The sequence below is a fragment of the Platalea leucorodia genome, assembly GCF_965183815.1.
Source record: "Platalea leucorodia genome assembly, chromosome: 10".
Taxonomy (NCBI): domain Eukaryota; kingdom Metazoa; phylum Chordata; class Aves; order Pelecaniformes; family Threskiornithidae; genus Platalea; species Platalea leucorodia.
The window spans coordinates 11026826-11044681 of record NC_138832.1 but is presented as its reverse complement, the minus strand read 5'-3'; the positions used below and the strand labels follow the sequence as shown (position 1 = coordinate 11044681).

Genomic DNA, 17856 nt, shown 5'->3' with positions numbered 1-17856 from the left:
CCTCAATATCTTAATGATGTTCCAAGTCTCTCCCAAGCAAATAGTATTAGTTGCTCTGAATTTTATGATCACATTGTGACTTGCACAGATGACCAACAGCGACTCTAATGAGATTGCAACAATATATTTGGTGAAAATTCCAGTTTGTTTGTATCCTCTGACGAAGTGGTATCTTCTTATTGAAATATTCCATCATGTTTATAAAAACAGATGTTGTGAGACAGATGTCTTTATTCCAATATTTGCTTAAAGCCTTTGTTCAAGTACATTTATTTACTTACTATTACATGATTTAACAAAGTGATAGACAAAATAAGGCAGTAGGGTGGGAAATAGCATAATCTTGTTCTCAGTTTGACACTTTGAATTCTTCTATGAGTTCCATGGGCTGATAGCATAAGAAAAGTGAGATCCTTTCTGGAAAAATAGGACAAAGTACCCTGTTGGAACAAAATTTCTTGTTTCTTCATTGCTTGGTTTTCTCATATTTAGATGTTTGGTTCGTCTTACGTTGTCAAAGGTCATGGCAGAAAATGAAGAGAAAAGGTGAGTCCATTTGCAAAACCATTTTGCTATGGTGGATATGTTGTTCAAATGGTGTAATATTTTCTTGCTGGGCTTAATTTCTTGCAAAGCAATCAAGAGATTAGTTTTTATGTTAGTAAAAAGTCCACCCAGATGACTTCCCAACTTAACCTAATGATGTCACATAGGAACATCTTTTCTACTTGTATAACCTTTCCTTTAAATATTTGCTCTTTGCCTTCCTCTTTTATTAATGCATAAGACTGTCAGGTATTTTGATGGGGAATCTGAGCTAAGCAACCTCTCTAACTTTGACACTAGGACGTGCTATCTTTCAGAAGTTCTTAGTGAGAACTTCAGGGTGGGACCTCCCTTGCTGAAGACTAGCCACTTCGCGAATGGTGTGTTGGCTTAAAAGTAGAACTGTACTGCTGGATTTTGACTGTCAAGAGCACAGCGTAGTGTCAGTGGGGTTTGAACTTTAACCTGCAGCCCCAACAACTGAGAAGATCTCCTGCTGCACTCTACAACGACCTTCACTGCTGCAGATCAATAAAACTTTTTTCAGGCCTTCAATGTTCCTTCTTCATCTTCAAATGCTAGAAGTTTCTAATGCCTGAAATGTTTGTCAGGGGAAGAATGATTATATCCATAATTACGGAGATGTTGTATTCCAACATAAATAATGTCTTCTGTTGTAAGAAAGTTAATCAAACATTTTCTAAAACTTAATTTTTCCTCCATTCTAGAGATGAAGATATCAACTCAATGCTGACTTACTTGACCTTGGGTATGCTTTTGTTTTATTTACATTTTCTGTAGTTCTTCCATCTGTGAACATGTTATTATATGATTAGGTCTATACCAACCAAATATTTAGACTTCTTATTTCAGTTTAGGTTCCCAGCTTCCCACTGAAATCAGTGAAAATTAAAACTGGAGATTCAGCAGTGTTGTGAAGTTGGATCTCAGTGCTACAGGTTTTTGCTATGGAAAGCTTGCAGGCTAGTGTTGGAAAAACTGTTTCTAGTAAAGCCTGTGCTTGGGAGCTTCTCTCAGACAAAGGGGCAGTTTCTTCTAGGCAGTTTCCTTTTAATCCTTCGTAAGGCCATGTGTGCAAACAACAGATATTTGGGTACAAGCCACAGCCTGGGTAGCCTGAAGTGACAGTCTCCTATTCTGACTGCATTGGCAGGAACAAAGTTACTATCTTTAGTAGCAGGGCTACCACAAAAGGACGAAGTTTGGTTTTGTAAACTGAATTAACAGCGTAACTTTCTACTGGCATTAATTAAATGCCAATGGTGGTCTTTGCTGTTCCAGCTGTTTAAAAGGGAACATTTTTTAAATTAAGAGAATGCTATTTTTTTTGCCGTGGAAGGCTTAGTAAACTGCAAGAAGTAATAGCAAATTGCTGAAAGACAGGAGAGGCTTGTCAAAATTGGTTCCCACTTTGAAGTTGTGCTGTCCTTTGAAAAAAAATTGTCTTGTTTGCATTGAAAAAGGTACAGGACTTTTACAGAGGACTTTTCTCCATCAGAAGAAATACTTATTTTCACAAAATCTTTTTTACCCCTCTCTTCCTATCTCTTAGACAGGAAAGTTAATGAGATTGTAGGACTTTTTCTACGTTAGCCATTCTTACTGCAACTGGGAGAAGAGAATGAAGACTAGAATTAAATTAATTAAAGGTTCTTTGAAAAAAAGGCCTCAGACCTGTTATTAAATTTAAAAACCCTCGACTTTTTGTGAAATTAAGTAAAATTCCTCTGCATTAGACTTCAGTGTCAGTAAACTTTGAAGAGGCAGTACTTGTTGGCAGACATATATCTTATCTAAAATGCTCTTTGAGGCATCTTTTGATGTTTTTTATAAGCCTCTCTGGTCAAGCATATTAGATTTAAGTTGTGAGAACAACTCTTCATCAGGAATTATATGGGAGTTTTGGAAACCTCTGTTTTGTAGTGTAGTTATTAGACTTGGAAATGTTTTTATTCTGCTCAGAAAGTGTTACTTACGTATTGAACAATACATTTTCTGCAGCTCACAAGAGACTTGCTGAGTCTTTCACAGAAGAGAAATTTACAGGGGACATGAGGATCCTTGAAGCTCACTGGTTTAGAAAAGTTGGTAGGTTGCACTCTCAAAATCTAAACTGAATCCCCTCCACCTCTACCTCCACTTAAGGAAGGAAGAAGTGTTTAAAGATGTAGTAGATTTATAAAACTTGTCACCTTTGGCAGTTGCTGCCTTAACTGGTCTCCTGCTGCATTTTCTGTCTTCTGAAACTATCTGATAAGGTTCATGTTTTAAGTCAGTTATCAAGACAAATACTCACACAAGGTCTATTTGACTGATGGGATAGTTGATACATTATTCCCTTCACCACAGAAATTCTTGTACGTGTCCATGATACAACTCTGAATTCAGAGTTCACCATTTTCCTCTTAGTTAGCCCTTCACTACCAAGACTCTGTAACAGAAGTAAAATTTAAGATCACACAAATAGAAAGAATAATGGTTTTCTTCAATATCTGAAAAAAAATGCTGCTAAGAGCAATAAAAAATCCTTACTGCTGATCCTGAGTATGCATATTCTCATGTAGACAAAATACGAATTGGGAAGTTCATATGAGTGTACTGGTGTGACTGGTGCAGGATGAGCTTACCTCTGCCACCCAGATAGACTGTCTTCGTTAGTCGCTTATATCAGCAGTCCTGGAGTTGGCCTTAAACTACACTAGATGGAATCTAAACAGCAAACATTATCATAAAGCATTTCCTAGTGGGAAATGCAGCTCCCGTGGAGCTGTCCTAAGCACTATCATCTGTAGCGTGTCTCTGGACCCTCGTTTGGTAGTCTTCGTTACACTGTTTTGGTAAACAGTGCATTTGCTGTCTATAAATAAAAATGTAAGTGTAGGGTAACGGGTTGAAGCAGTTTTTCAGATTCTTGCTTCTGCGAGAGCATACAGGGGAGAAAATAGTTGAAATCAATAACAGAAGACATCTGCCATGATGAGATTTTGCACACAGCCTCACAATGCAGCCATGCTCCAATAGAGAGTAGCAAAGGAGGGAGACAAGCAGCAGAGTCAAATATAGTAACATGAGTGTGAATAGAATCTGTGGTGACCATGACCTTTCCAAGGCAGCATTCTCATTCACAGAATAAGCAATTCAGACACTACAAAAACATGTCCTAGGGAATAAATTAACATGAAAGTTAGAACCTGCAAAGCCACTGTAGAATCTAAACATATAATTGGGTATAATTCAGTCAGATTCTCATACATAAATCATTTGATTGTCTTTAGATGGCTCATCCATTTACTAATCAGAATTGTGTGTTTAATTGCCATGTACTTGAACCTGTTGGGGTAAAATGGAGAATGTTTCAAAATGTTGTGGGTTTTTTTTCCTTGTCTTGGAAATATCGTTCAACACTTTTATTCAGATACTAGTTTTGTTTACTAACATAAGAAAATGCTTCTTCCAATTCATGCTCTTGTGGGTAGGGTATATGGTAGAATGGATACTTGATTATGATGAAATTATTAAGACAAAATTTGAAAGAATGAATAAGCTATTTTAACAAATCACTAATAATGATATTTCTTGCTGTTGTTAAATGAGCTGTTGGTGATATTTTGGTTAAGAAATTGAATTGTAGGATGTGAACTGCCTGTTACTAGAGATTAGATGGGCATACCCGTAACATTGAAGATTTTTATTCTAGTCTCCATTTTTTATGTCTTTGTTAGCTTGGAACTTAGCTGTACAGTTCAGGGGCTGCCCGGGAAAGATGAGGGATTTTTTTCTATTGTCTTTCAAGGTACGTACTCTTGCTAATAGTATGTCTGGTTGAGGACTATCGTCATCAGTCTAGTTCTGTTAGAAGTTACATCCATGTGTCAGGTATCTCCTTGGAGACATGCTTGTATGCTCTGAAGATGGAGCGCTTTTGTCAGAAGGAGATTGACTTGTAATACAAAATGTAAGCGTTATTGTCATACTTTATATTCTGTTGCTTAAAAATGTCATAAGAAACTTAGACTTCATTGAGAACTTTCTAAAAGAAATGGATTCTGATGTTTGGAAACTGTATCATTAACACAAACATGTTAAGTACTCGAGTCCTAATCTCCATAGAGAACTCCTACCAACACTGTCAGTTTTGTATGTGTTTGTAGAGAGGGGACTCCAATACTGCTTTACACTCTATATTTAAATAATCTTCTTGTGTAATTGTACAAGTAAAATCGCAATATGAATATATACTATTCATGACTGATTACTAAAAGTGTCATAGAGGAGACTCAGCAATCTTCTGTTCATGAGCAAATTGCTTTATATGGGCAGAATTCTCATTACCTTTTCCTGTTCTTGGTGTCAGTTGTCCCAGTTTTGTCCTTCTGACAAAGCTGTTCTAATTGCTCAGAAGACATGCCTGTTAATGGCAGCTGCAGTTGATCTGGAAATGGGAAGACAACAAGAAACACCTTCTGAACAGGTAGGGCATTGTTCTGTTAACTGATTCTGTATGTATCAGTGTAGCATTTTTTTCTTTTGATTTTGAAGTCTTAGTTGTTTCACTCAGAACAGGATATTGAGAATGTAAGCATGGGAACCTTTCATGGTTAATTAGAATCAGTGCACTTAATGCTATCCAGACTATTGTAAATGTTGGATTTCTGTAAATTAGTTCTGTTGACTTCGGTGGATTTGAACAGATTTGTATCAGCAAAGGGTCATGGCAGTGTCTTCTCTTACAGGAATTTCAATCTACTGAAAGAGTATACTAATACTTCATATTATGTAAGGAGTCTGCTGCTAAAGATTGTTTGGTCAGGCAGATAATTACTGCATCTTTAGGATTATGCTGTTGCTGAAAGTAGTTACCAGTATGGTTGTGATAAAGCTCACTTTTTTTTTTGTTTGTTTTTTATGCATACATCCTTTTTTGGGGGTGTTTTGCTTACTGTGGTAAGAAAATGAAGGAAAATGTGCAGTGTTTATGAAGGAAGTACGGAAGTCTGTTGTACAGCGATTGTTGTAGAAACTTACTTTTGTGGAGAGCGATGCACAGCAATTTGTGTTGTGGGATTTAGGGGTTTGTCAGTCTCAATAGCAGTATTTTAAGCTTGGGAGCTAAAATAAATGACGTCCCATAGGAACCCATATGGTTCTTTCTGGACCAATGGAATGTTCAGTGTGAAGAGGCTTTGTCTGAGATGCACGGGTCTTTGAAAAAGAGAGAGAAAAAAAAAAAACAAAACAGTAACTGGTGTAGATGATGTACTAATTAGGCTCATTCTTAATTTATTTTGTAGTTAAGTATAAAGATCCTGTTAGTTGTGACATGTATATTCCCTTCACTTTCAAAACTATGACAAAAATAACTTCTTAAATTTTGTAAAATAGATGGAGCTTTTGACTCAGGCCCTTCAACATCTCCAGACATGCAAGGAGATATGGAAAGTTCTGAAATTAACAGGTAAGCTACGAAGTGTGTCCGTACAGCACATGTAACTCTTAGACTTAGTCACTATATTCATGAAAAATACAGGGCCTATGGAATTGCTGTCTCAGCTGAAGAGTGTTGAAGCAGTTATATGGCAATATGAGAAAACAATTGGCAAAGCCAACTACTGTTTTTTGTATGTCATTGCAGGCTTTTTATTGTATACGTGCTGTGAAGTATGGAACAATCTTTCAGAGTGAAGTTGGGTTGACTGTTCTGTCTTAAATGTTAAGAAACTCCAAGCTTTTCGCTCTAGAGTGGAATCACTCTTGCACTGTTTTAATAGTTTTACTAGCCCCTTCCCATATAAGGCGTTTCAGAATACAGACAGTCCTGCTACCATACTTTGAAGTGCCAAAACCCATCCTCTGTTCCCTGACCATTCCCTGTCAATTTAGGTCAGATATTACTGGAGACTGGCGTGCTTTCAGCTGACAGCTGAGATGCTGAGTGACTGTTAGCCTAGAGAATGCGTGCTTCGCTTTTTTGGTAGTATATTGATAGAAAAATTCCATTAGGCATTCCTTGTCTGGCCTGTGGTCTGGTTTCTTTTAAGTTACAGGTTTGGGACACTGTGGAGTTTCCATTGTATGATGCATTAATATTTAACTTTTGTCAATAAATTTACTTGCTGGGTTTTTTTCTCCTTAAAATTTCAGAATGAAAGGTTCATTATATGGCCTGGATTTGGGATTCTCTTTGCCCTTTTGCACTGAAGGCAAGATAACTCAGGAAGACTTCTTCCCTTTTAATTTTCCATCCTTAAAATCCCAAGGGGTTGATTATCTCAGGACAGGGACATATTGGAGTTTCTCCTGCAGAGGTTTGTGGAATGGTAGCCCGGTGCTTCCTTCACTTCTTCACTAGACCTTGGCCAATGTGTGGACAAGTCTGTTGCCCGGGAGGAAGCTGAGAATGTCTTTTAGATGTAAAAACAAAGGTCTTTGTGATAGTTCAGTAAAGGATTGTTTGGAATTTGTATCAGGTTTACACCTTCCTAGCAGTTCTACTGTTCTCCCGGCCTTCTTCTGTGTTTAAGGATTTCCTGAGGGCTTTTCTGCAAGAAAGGGGACAAGTCCTATAGAAAAATTTGAAGCTGATAATAACTTCTTTCATAAGCTGACCTTCTGAGCTGGTGGCCTTCTGTTATCTCTTTTACCTGTCTGTGAAAATGGTTTCCCTAGGAGCTCTTACCTTGCCTAGGAGGGTTGCAGGAATTTAGCCAATTACAGACAATCCAGATTTTTTGGGGGGGGGGGGAAGGGAAGGCATGGTGGATGGTGGGGTTGTGCTTTGGACATCTGAGGTTTCTGTCCAAGACTGCTTTAGAGTTCCACTTGCTCTGCTGTTAAATCTGAGTACCTTAATGGTTTTCCTGCCTGTTGGAGGCAAAATTTATACCTTATGGTACACCATGTGGCTTTAAGAAAATGAATCATTACAGACAGGCAATTCTGTCTCTTCTGTAGGAGATTTTGCTAAAGACCCAACAGACACATTGTTGCTGCTTTATGAATTTGAAGCAAGATCCAAACTGAATGATCCAACACTCCACGACCTTATGGAGTCAGTATGGGAGCAACCACAAATAGAGGTCAAGACGCTAGAAATCATTGCATGTAAGGACTACATTTGTACTTCCATAGTTCTTCAAGTCATGAAGCACAGCTTTTGTTGCTCTTTCCTGTTCATTTGGGGTGACCAGGATTATCGTGTATTGTGCAGCATGCAGAAAATGGGTCTAACCGTACATATTTTGTCCTGAAGCAAAGATGCTTAGGATCTCAGCAATATTAGGAGATCTGTATTTTGAAATACCGTATTATGTGGATGATGAATGAGAAATTTGCAACATCTTTCCACTTCTAGACCCTGAGACATTTGTATAGGTTGTGAGTCTGGAAAAGATTATTCAGATAAACTTTTACAAGCTCCAAACTGGCAAAGGCCAGAGAATGATCCTAGCTGATTCATGCCCCAACACAGAAGTTTTAGGATGTGGACTTTGGATAGATACGCAGTTTCAACTTAAAGTTAGTGTAGTTAATTTGTAAATAGCAGTTCTCTATACTGTACCATACTTTCATCACAAAGTTCTAGTCATGCCTCCTTGAGAATCTAGAGTAGGAGCCAAGGAAGATGAGTAAAATTTAGAACTACCATGGCAAATCTTTGGAGGGGATTCTGTAGGATTGCATAAACACCTAGTTACCTCCCTTGACTTGAGGGAGTACATGCCTGGGCTTGGAAACACCATAGTGACATCCTGCTCCTGCCTCATTTTTCCATCCAGATTTTCATGTTCAAGGAGACAAACAAAACAATACTCTTTACTTTAGACCACCCCCCCCAATATTTTTGGGTTACTGCACCAGAAGTAAACAGCAGTGAGAGTACTTGTAAATTATGAAATCTGCTGTGCCTTGTAGTCCTCCCTGATGATGTGCACAGTAAGAAAGTAGTAGAGAAGCACTAGCTTGTGACCAGCCCAGGCATTAAGCAAATCTCTTTTCAGTTGTTTATCACAAGGGATCTGGCAATATGCTGTAGTTTATTTTAGTGACCAATGAGATTAAAGTCTAGCTCCAGTCATTTCTTTCTTCTTCTCTGTTTCCTTTTGCTTTTAAGCATTAGCAATGGAATCTCCAGCTCGGTATCCTGTACTGTGTAAGAAAGCTCTCAAGAGTGCACTAAACCTTCACAGAAAGCAGACTGTCATTGATGCTGTGAAATTTAGGTTAGTGTTATCACATAGCTTTGCCGTGAGCCTGTGACTGGAAATGCTGACAGGGAGTAAAGCCTGCAATTTGAAAAAAAGTAGATTTTAGCTTATGTGCAAGGTTTTACTTCTTGCTGGCCAACCAATGTACCTCTCAAGTACAACTGTCTTAATAGGTGTGTTAACTGCAATTTGTTTACTTGGCATATTTTCTGAAAGTCCTATTTCCAATAAATGAATCTGTTGAGGAAGGAAAATGAAAACTGGATCTAGAAGAGGTCTCTGACTGTTTCTTGCGAGGAAGGTGTTCATTTCAAATGTTACCCTGCAGTAGTGAACTAGGTATTTCAAAGACAATGAAGTGAAGAGAAATTAAGGGCTGAGAAGGAAGCCATGAGTTGTAAGTTAGTGCTATGATGCAATAGTACATACGTGATTTATTTTGCTGGGTAACTGGCTCTATAACAGCTGTACCTTATGGATCTGAAAAACAACCTGGTGTGTGTCCTTCTCTCTCACTTGTATCCCATAAAGGATTTTTTCCCTCCTTTCCAAGTTACTTGCAGTAACTATTGGGCAAAGGCAAGTGTTAATATTGCCTTTCTCACTTTACACTGAGAAAAACCGACCTGTTTTCAGAAACCACGTATTTGTTACTGATTTTCTGAGGATGCTGACTACTTAGTTCTTGTTGGTGAGGTTAGAAGAGGTACTTTTTCCTCGCTGTCATGTGTAGCACCCTAGAAAATAGTATGTCTTTCCTTCTGTGTTACTTTAGAGCCCAGCAATGAAAATAATGAAGTACTTGCTGCTCTTGGCTCTCTTTTTGCATAGTTTGTATGAATGAGATCTGATACTAGGAAAATGTATGTTTCTGCTATAAGAATGTGAGTGTAGTAAGCACCAAGGTGGACATGTCTGTCTGACAATCATAGTGTGCTGCTGATACAAAAAAGTAGCTGTTTGTGCACATGGTATTTAATGTTTCCTCTTTTGCTCTGTTTCAATTCTCAGCAAATGCTTACATAGTTTGATTAATCTTTCTTTGCCGACTGGATTAACAGACTTGGATGCCTGTGTACTGCAGGAGGTGTGGGACTACTTTGAAGATGCTCTGAATGTAGTCAGCAGCACAGTAAGTTGAACAGGAAAATGAGATTGGGAGATGATCCTGAGCACTTTTAAAAAAAATTCTCATCGGACTGAGAAAAATGAGTAGACTGAACATTATATAGTGTTATATGTGGAGCAGCTAAGACTTCTTCAGTAAAACATACACTGAAATTACCTCAAAAGAAATGCCTCTTGGATATTTATGACTGAATTATGAATTTCCCTGGATTTTGTAAGGGCTTTTTTAGAGACATTTAAGGCCAAATTTTTGATGCCTATTTTAGAAACATCTTGAGCTAGAACATCCATCTTTCCTCCTCTTGCTTTCTACATTCTTACGCCAAATATGTTTTTTCAAATGCAGATTACTTTTCCAGATCAGTTTAAAGCCGGCAAAAATTCGGATACCAGCCTTGCTTTTTTCTCATCTCTGTTTTGTTAAATGTATTTGGGAATTTACTACATTACTATTTTTTCCAAATGACCTAGAATAGGTTCCTGTGCTGTCAGTACTTGCGGCACCATGTGCCTTGTGAGGACAGGTATATGGAGAGTAAAATCTTTCCTTCAGTAACCATTTCTGCTGCTCCCTTCAGGCCTGAAGCATAAAGCTGTACAGTGAAGGCAGTTGTACTGAGGAAGTCAGGCATTTCTACTTAGAATTTCGTAGGTAAAAATCAGTTAAGGAATATTCCTGTTCAGGACTAATGAAACCAGTACTGGGTTTCATAGCTTCATTTCATTGCATGGCTGTTTCTTTAGTCAGGTTTGAATGTCTCTTCTGTTACAAGTGTGGCATAAAGATACGCTGTTTCTGACTTCCCCAGAAAAGAATGTGTCCACATTTGTGCCTTTGTTTCACTGAAGTTCTAATCTATAACTTTGATAATGTTCTTGTGGAGGGATACGAATGAAATGTTAATGTGGACTGATACTCATAACAGCAGAATTTCACAGTACTAGAAGGCCTTCTTTTGCGGTCTTGCTCATTGCAGCAGGTACTAATAGTACCATGCTAAGAGGAGGACACTTGGGCAGCACATCAGTGTATTATCAGTTAGAACGCTGGTATGCCACTCATGATTTATACCTCCTATTCAGAAATGGATGCTGCAGTTCAGAAACTCGTTCTGGGCCCTCTTACTTAGGATGAGAAGTATCTATCAAAGAGGGAAGAGAAGTTCTTCTAGCCTCCCCTTAAGGATTTGCATGGCAAATAAATATTTGCTTGTCCTTCCTTTCCCCAACTGAATTAGTTCCCCACCAGGTTCAAAGTATTGTGGGGTACTCTGTCTTCTGTTCTGCAGTTATAACGGCAGCTTTCACTCTGGCAAGCCATTGCAGCAGTGAGAAATTCTGAAGACGAAATTCAGAGAAATTCTGAAGACGTAAGAACTGCTGCTTCTGATCTGTAGCGAGCAACTATGTGTTGCTATTCAATACTGTTTGGATAAACTGGAAAAACTGGAAAGTCTGTCTGCAGATAGGCTGTTGGAAAGCATACTTCCATTCTAGAATCATTCCCTTTCCCACAGAATTGTATTTTCTGACCTACCAATAGGTAATTGCAACATGACTTACCCATGTTGGACACAAGCTGTTTGACAATAGTGCAGATGAATTGTGAAGTACAGGATGGCTCTGAAGGAATTGCCCTTTGCTTAGGAGAAAAAAAAAAAACAACACCAACTGTTTTCCCACTCTAAAACTAAACTCTAATGCACTCTTGACTTGTCAGGTTTAAAGTGAAGAGTCTATTTTCTGATGAGCTGCTGCTTCTTTTTTGCTACTCCAGAATGCTTACCCAGAGATGGAGATCCTTTGGTTGATGACAAGAGCCTGGAACACAGGAATTTTTCAGTATACTGTTGGTAAATATAAGGAAGCTGAGCAGTGGTGTGGATTAGGAATGCGTTTCCTCAATCACTTAGGATCTCTGAAGAAAAGCTATGAAGGCCATGTAAGTATAAGCAGATGGATTTGAGGATGTGGGTTTGGATGTCTGGCCTGAATTTGAGATGTGGATCTGGGTGAAGAAACCACTACAGATGATCTTTAAAGAGTTTCAGGATCTTTAAAGAGTTTCAGGAGAAGCATGGCTCCTAAATATTTTTGGGGAGCGTGATACTAAAAGATTTTTTCAAAGTGAGGCCGCAAAAGTTTTGACACACAACAGAAAGAGTAATGTAGTGTCTTTTTACTGGAAGGATCATGTAAATGGCTGACTGGAAATAAACTTCTGACTATTTGGGGCCATTGGAGAACCCTTTTACCTTGCCTGCTTTCACTAAAGTCAAGGTGCTGTACCAGTTTACTTAAATCAGGTGTTGTATGAATGCTTTCAAGCTTGGCTTGTAGTATAATCTGTCTTATAAACAGGGGATGTGAATAAAATCATTAAAGCTCATCTTTTCAGGTGTAGCTTAGCCACTTCCTGTAAGGGAGAAATTTCAGGGCTAGCACCTCTGTAGAAAGCAACGACACTTTTCCTTACTCTGTCACAAGTAAGCTTCTCTCTACAATTTTTGGCTGGTGCTCCTACCTTGATTGCAACACAGTGCAGCCTGGCTGATGTATACAGTCATCGTTCATTCTCTTATGCACAATCAAGGGCTTTTATACCATTTTAAGTACATCAGTTAAGACAATAAGAACTGAGGTCACTCCCTCCCAACCTGTGGAATCCATTTTGTGATTCTGTGAATAGCCTTATTCACTGATGTGAATATTTATTCACTCAGCTATGAATTATGCTTTAAGTCAGTATAAATAAAACCACCTTTGTTACTTTGCACTGATTTAACTATTTTTTTCTTAAACGACTGTGTTTAAATAATTGCGAAAATCTTTATATCAGTCTGAAATTTTAGGTTTAGAAGCTGTTGGTAGTCTCCCACCTATTCTCTTGCTTCTGTTCCCTGTCACTTTGTTGTATTATCTAGTTGAATGATGCAACTTTATCCATCCTTGTTGACGACTATGGTGCTTATATTCTCCAGATGATTGGTCTTTATAGCGAGGTTCTGGACAAATTGGACAGAGCAAAAGGGTTTCTTCCAAATGAAGAAGAATAATGACAACCACAACTGCAAAAAAGGAGGACATCAGTCTCTCTTGGAAACGTTCTGCTGAATGAAAGAGGCTGTTAGCTCTGCGAAGGCATGGGGTCATGAGAGCAGTGGAAAAGAAACCAGGATCTCCTTCTTGTTGGCAATTAAGTTATGTACTTTTTAGGAAGTGTTTATTGAATAAATGTAATTGTTTTCCTCTAGGGAATAATTTTCATTCTCTGGAGCTATATAGCAGTTAGAAATAAATACTTAACTTTTTCATGAGATGCGTCTGCTGTTGTGTAACAGGTTGGTTTAAATACCTGATTTTAGTAGTAAGTGGCAATGAGAAAAATAAAAGTATTCCAAGACCAGGCATCACCTCTGGATGTCATAGCTTCCTTGCTACATAAATACTTATCAGATATTGTTTAGTTTTCAGTCCATTTCAGTATGGACAAGAATTCAGAGCTGTTTGCCAGTTTCACAATTTAGTTACAATAAAAAAAGAGCAGGCACTATTTAGCTCACAAAGCTAAAGCTTTGACTATGTACTGCTGCTTATAGACTACTGTGATGGATGCACTCCTGTTTGAACTAACTGAACTTTGGTCCAGGCTCAGCAAGAAGGCCTAATCAAAGTTAATCCTATTGTGTGAGGCTATCGGTGAGAACTCAGCACTAAACTAAAAAAAAAATGGTTTGGCTGGAGACTGGCTGATAAGCAGCCGAACCTGCATTAACACAGCAGAAAATCTGACTACAAATCAACCACTTTAGAGTATAAATATCTGCAGCCATCAGGCTCCGTTGAGCTTTCCCTCCATAGCAGCTGGCTGCGCGGAGGTGATCTCCCCTTGAATAGCGACGCCTCTCAGGGCTACCCCTCGAGGCTGCGAGATCCGGTACCTGACACCAGGCATTGATGGCTTGGTAAATGGCATTTTTTGCATGCATGTAACATTTACCATATATATAGTAAGCTTAAGCGATAATCTTTGTATCCCATACTAACTTTAAGTGTAGTAAACAGTACAGTATCGACTACCAATCCATCTGTACTTATTAAGTATTTTACATACCTAAATTTACTGATTAGAACTCAATAAACCAACTACTAGCCCAGATCTGTCTGAGTGATCTCTGACTCTTCTCCTGTGACAGCTATTAGCTGTAACGCACCAGTCACAGTTCAGCATGGAATCCCCACAAATCCACATAAAAACACAGGCTGGTAAATGGATGGATCATACTGCAGCTGGATTGAAGAGGTATCTCCCACCTGAAATTCAGTGTGGATAGTGAGGAGTGTGGAGAGGTGGAGTGGGGTAAAGAAACATAATTAGTTCTGTACAACTGTTGCTGTTTCACTGGCAGGTTCAGAAGTCAGAAAAAAACATGGCCTGAGTGTTGTCTTCTGTACTGTAGCACAGCTGTGCTCCATGACACCTCTTGGTGTCCTGACTCCGGGGGACAAATCGTGGTTGCGTTCTGCCTGCATATGAGCACGAGGACATGCATCTTCCAGTGGGCCCAGCCCTTCGCTGGATGGAAATAAAGGTGACTGTGGTGGGAGGGAGCAACAGTGCACTCCAACAAAGCCCTTTGAGTGCTCAGGGATCAGTGCTGTGGGTTCTAGCAGAGCCTAGATATACTTAGTATAGGGGTTTTTCTTTTTTTTTTTAGAAAAAAAAGGCTGGTAGGGTGCTTGAGCAAAAAGCACAGATTCAGGCTATCAGTTGCCTGCTTAGAAGATGGGTAGGTATCACAGCTGGTAGATGTATACTGGTTGCTTTTCAGTTAGGGCTGCTGCACTATAGTAAGCAGGTACAAGGCAGGTCAAAGTAAAGATGGAATATTGTCATTTGTGTGATAGACATTTGCATGCTCTATAACTGGACACGCATCCTATAAGTGAATTCTTTTGCTGTTTTTTTAAGAGGATATTTAAGCACCCTGAGGAACACCGTAGCAGTCATTTCAGGTCCTCTGGTTTGCTTATTAGGGAGCTAAAAGTGCTTTGCTGCTTATTCTTTAAAAACATTACATGGAAGGCAGGGCTGATGGACAGCAGTATCTTTCAGCTATAAGATCACCTGGTTTGAGAATAATACTTATTTAATTTTGTTTTTAAAATTTAAAAAGATATTTTACTTAGAACCAGATTATTAAAGCCTATTCAGACAGAGGACAGGGCCACTAACAGCAGGATGGTGGCTAGAGAAAAGAAGAAATTGAATTAGTCATAGTCTAGTCTGAAAGCCTGACAAGCTCTGGAAGAAGAGATTAGTAGTGTGCTTAGTGCAGTGGTCAGGGCCAAGAAGTAATTAAAAAAGTCAGCTGCATTCCAGTCTGTATCAATGCTCCACATCTGTCTTCTTTTCATAGTCTGAGTAAACCAAATATTTCTGCTTTTTGTGTGCACCAGGCACCACTTTGCGTCCTACCTGAAGCTAGAAACCCGCCCTTAGCATCGCTGCCACATCCTCACGTCTGTTGTGCAGCTGGATTCAGGGTCATTTCCTGAAGGCAGGTACCTGCAGACACGTAAGTCAGCGTGGCATTTACAGCAACCTTAAGTAGGAACATAGGGTACTAGATGCTTTGCAGTACTGCACAGGTTAGTATGAGCTTCTGGATAATCGTGTGAGAATGGGACTCCCTAAAGGAGTGAATTATATTGAAGGTGGCAACCGGGGAAGAATTGGGAAGTTTATGGGATCTGGTGCCTGTGATAGCAAGACACTGGAAGCTGTAGCCGAGAGTGGTGCTGCCTGCGCTGTGCCCCTGCTGGAGCGTTCGTTGTGAAGTGTCTTGTTGCTCTTCAGGCTCAGCTGGATAGAACTATGGATTGGTAGGAACAGGAGGGTACCTTTGTGGAAATAGTCAAGCAGGATAGTCAAGCCCCTTCCACTGAACTTCAGTGGCATTCCGTTTATGGTACCCAGGCTGCCTGATGCAGATGGCTCCTTGTGAGACACACACAGAGGAGAATGGGTCTGTTTAGAGTAAATTCTCCACCTCAGTAGTGTGCTCAGTACACCTGGTCTAATTTGGATCTCTGTGAGCTGCTGCTTTCAGATCTTTAATGCACAACGTGTTGTCTGTTTAACTAAGAAACACCTTTGAGCCCATAAAAAGCCAGGCCTCAAATGCCACAGAAAATTCTTTTGGAGTCACAGTTTTGGAGATGTATGCTGCGTCACATTAATGCAGGGACTGTAAACAATGCCATAGAGTCAAAGGTATCCATTGGTGCCTGTAGTATCGCCTTGGGGCCTGCCGGGCCAGCTTTAATTATTGTTCTCAGTTTGTCGCGGAGGGAGTGAGAGGTGAGAGTGCACTTCACTCGGAAGAGAGAAGCAAAGAAAAAAACCAAACCAAACCAAAACTTTATTGATATAAACCAGTGAGTTAACAAAGTTCAATGGTAAATACGACTGGTTTAACAAGATTCGATGGCAAGGTACACTTGATTGATTATTTACTGCATAGAGCACAGGATCAGACAAAACTGTCAGGGAGGCCCTCCCATGGGGTCATGAGGTTCAGAAAGGACCCCCTTGCTTTCTAAACTCCTTCTCAGAGGGGAGTCTAGGTGCAGCTGGATCCAATCCTAGTCCCAGACTTGGTCAATGGTTTATGTCTAACGGATTATATATGCGCAATCAATCCTTTATATCACTTAGTTAAGATTTCAAAGTTTAGCATGCTATTATTAGTCACTTACCAAGGATCTGTTGTGGCAAGGAATCTCTCAGCCTCGAGGAGGAACCTTGAGAGGTGTCCCTGCTCAAGGGGAGATCCTGGCATGCAGCCCACCGCTGTGCAGGAGAGCTCAAAGGGCTCTTGGGCTGCTCACTATTTAGATGATTAACTCATAGTCCTATTTACATACCGACTGCGTATGTTAGTTTCTTCCAAATTTGGCGTGAGTCGGACATTGACCAGCACTGTGGTTAGGTGGGCACATTGCCATAAATTAGCCCTTGGCTGTTGTGTTGTTATCTGTCTCCCCCGAATCCACTCTGACCTGGATGCTCCATCACCACTGGTGATTATCACTTGAGCAGGGTTATGGGAAAAGGTTGAGAGTGTGTGTGGGGGGAGCACACCGCCACACAGTTCTGGCTTGCACAAACACATACACATGTAAGGGTGTCACTCTGTACCCGATGAGAAGGTCATGTTTGCCCAGTAAGTGTAGCAGGTAATTACATACAGCCATAGAAGGCAGCAAATATTAAATGTGTTTTTGCCTACAGCCAGAATTGTTTGCATTTTTTTCCGTGGAGATGCTCAGTTTGATTTCTTTTCTGCTACAGACTTTACTAAGAAGTCCAGATCAGATCAGTTACAGACTCTGCTGATACAGTACTTCTCACCTCTTCTTTGCACATTTTTGCATTGTATGTTTTATTCCAGGCTTAGGATTCACCATAGGTTTTAAGTAGGGCAAGAATTCCTCTCCTAGCTGAATCAGACCTTAATTAGCTGGATTTCCAGTCACCATTCCCAATAGGTAGTTTGCGTGCAATCACTCTGCTTTCCAGGTGCTTGGGCACTGAGTTTGCTAGTGTAGATGCAGGCTGGATCAGTGTTTATTTTACTAGGCTAAACGTTGCTTTATAGTTCAGTAGCCCAGCTAGGATGACTGTGGGATATAAATCTTTTTAAGCCAGCAACAGCTGACCTGGGGAAAAAAAAAAAAAAAAAACAAAACAACAAAATAGCGTTGCTCATTCCTCCCCCAGCCTTCTTTTTTTATTGATCACTGTTTTGTTGCAGTATCGTTTCAGCCTGGGTGCTCATCCTGAGATGTTAACAGATTGCTCCAGAGGGTGGCATTGCAGCAGCAGCTTCTGATTTACACATTGTGGAAGCTACAGGGTGTGCTGGATACTTGCTCTGTAACTGCAGAGTTC

The 17856-nt window shown here is 39.7% G+C and overlaps 1 protein-coding gene across 1 annotated transcript in view; it reads left to right on the top strand.

Annotated features, from left to right (window-relative positions):
- TEX11 (testis expressed 11) overlaps positions 1-17683 on the top strand; it is a 39179-nt gene extending 21496 nt beyond the window's left edge. Inside the window, exons 17-28 of the mRNA XM_082323373.1 lie at positions 493-546; positions 1275-1315; positions 2569-2655; positions 4290-4360; positions 4922-5038; positions 5950-6022; positions 7519-7668; positions 8678-8786; positions 9783-9903; positions 11677-11841; positions 12881-14491; positions 15360-17683. Of these exons, the coding sequence (XP_082179499.1) occupies positions 493-546; positions 1275-1315; positions 2569-2655; positions 4290-4360; positions 4922-5038; positions 5950-6022; positions 7519-7668; positions 8678-8786; positions 9783-9903; positions 11677-11841; positions 12881-12955 (1063 nt within the window). The 3' untranslated portion in view covers positions 12956-14491; positions 15360-17683. The remainder of the gene's footprint in view (positions 1-492; positions 547-1274; positions 1316-2568; positions 2656-4289; positions 4361-4921; positions 5039-5949; positions 6023-7518; positions 7669-8677; positions 8787-9782; positions 9904-11676; positions 11842-12880; positions 14492-15359) is intronic.
- The last annotated feature ends 173 nt before the right edge of the window (positions 17684-17856 follow it).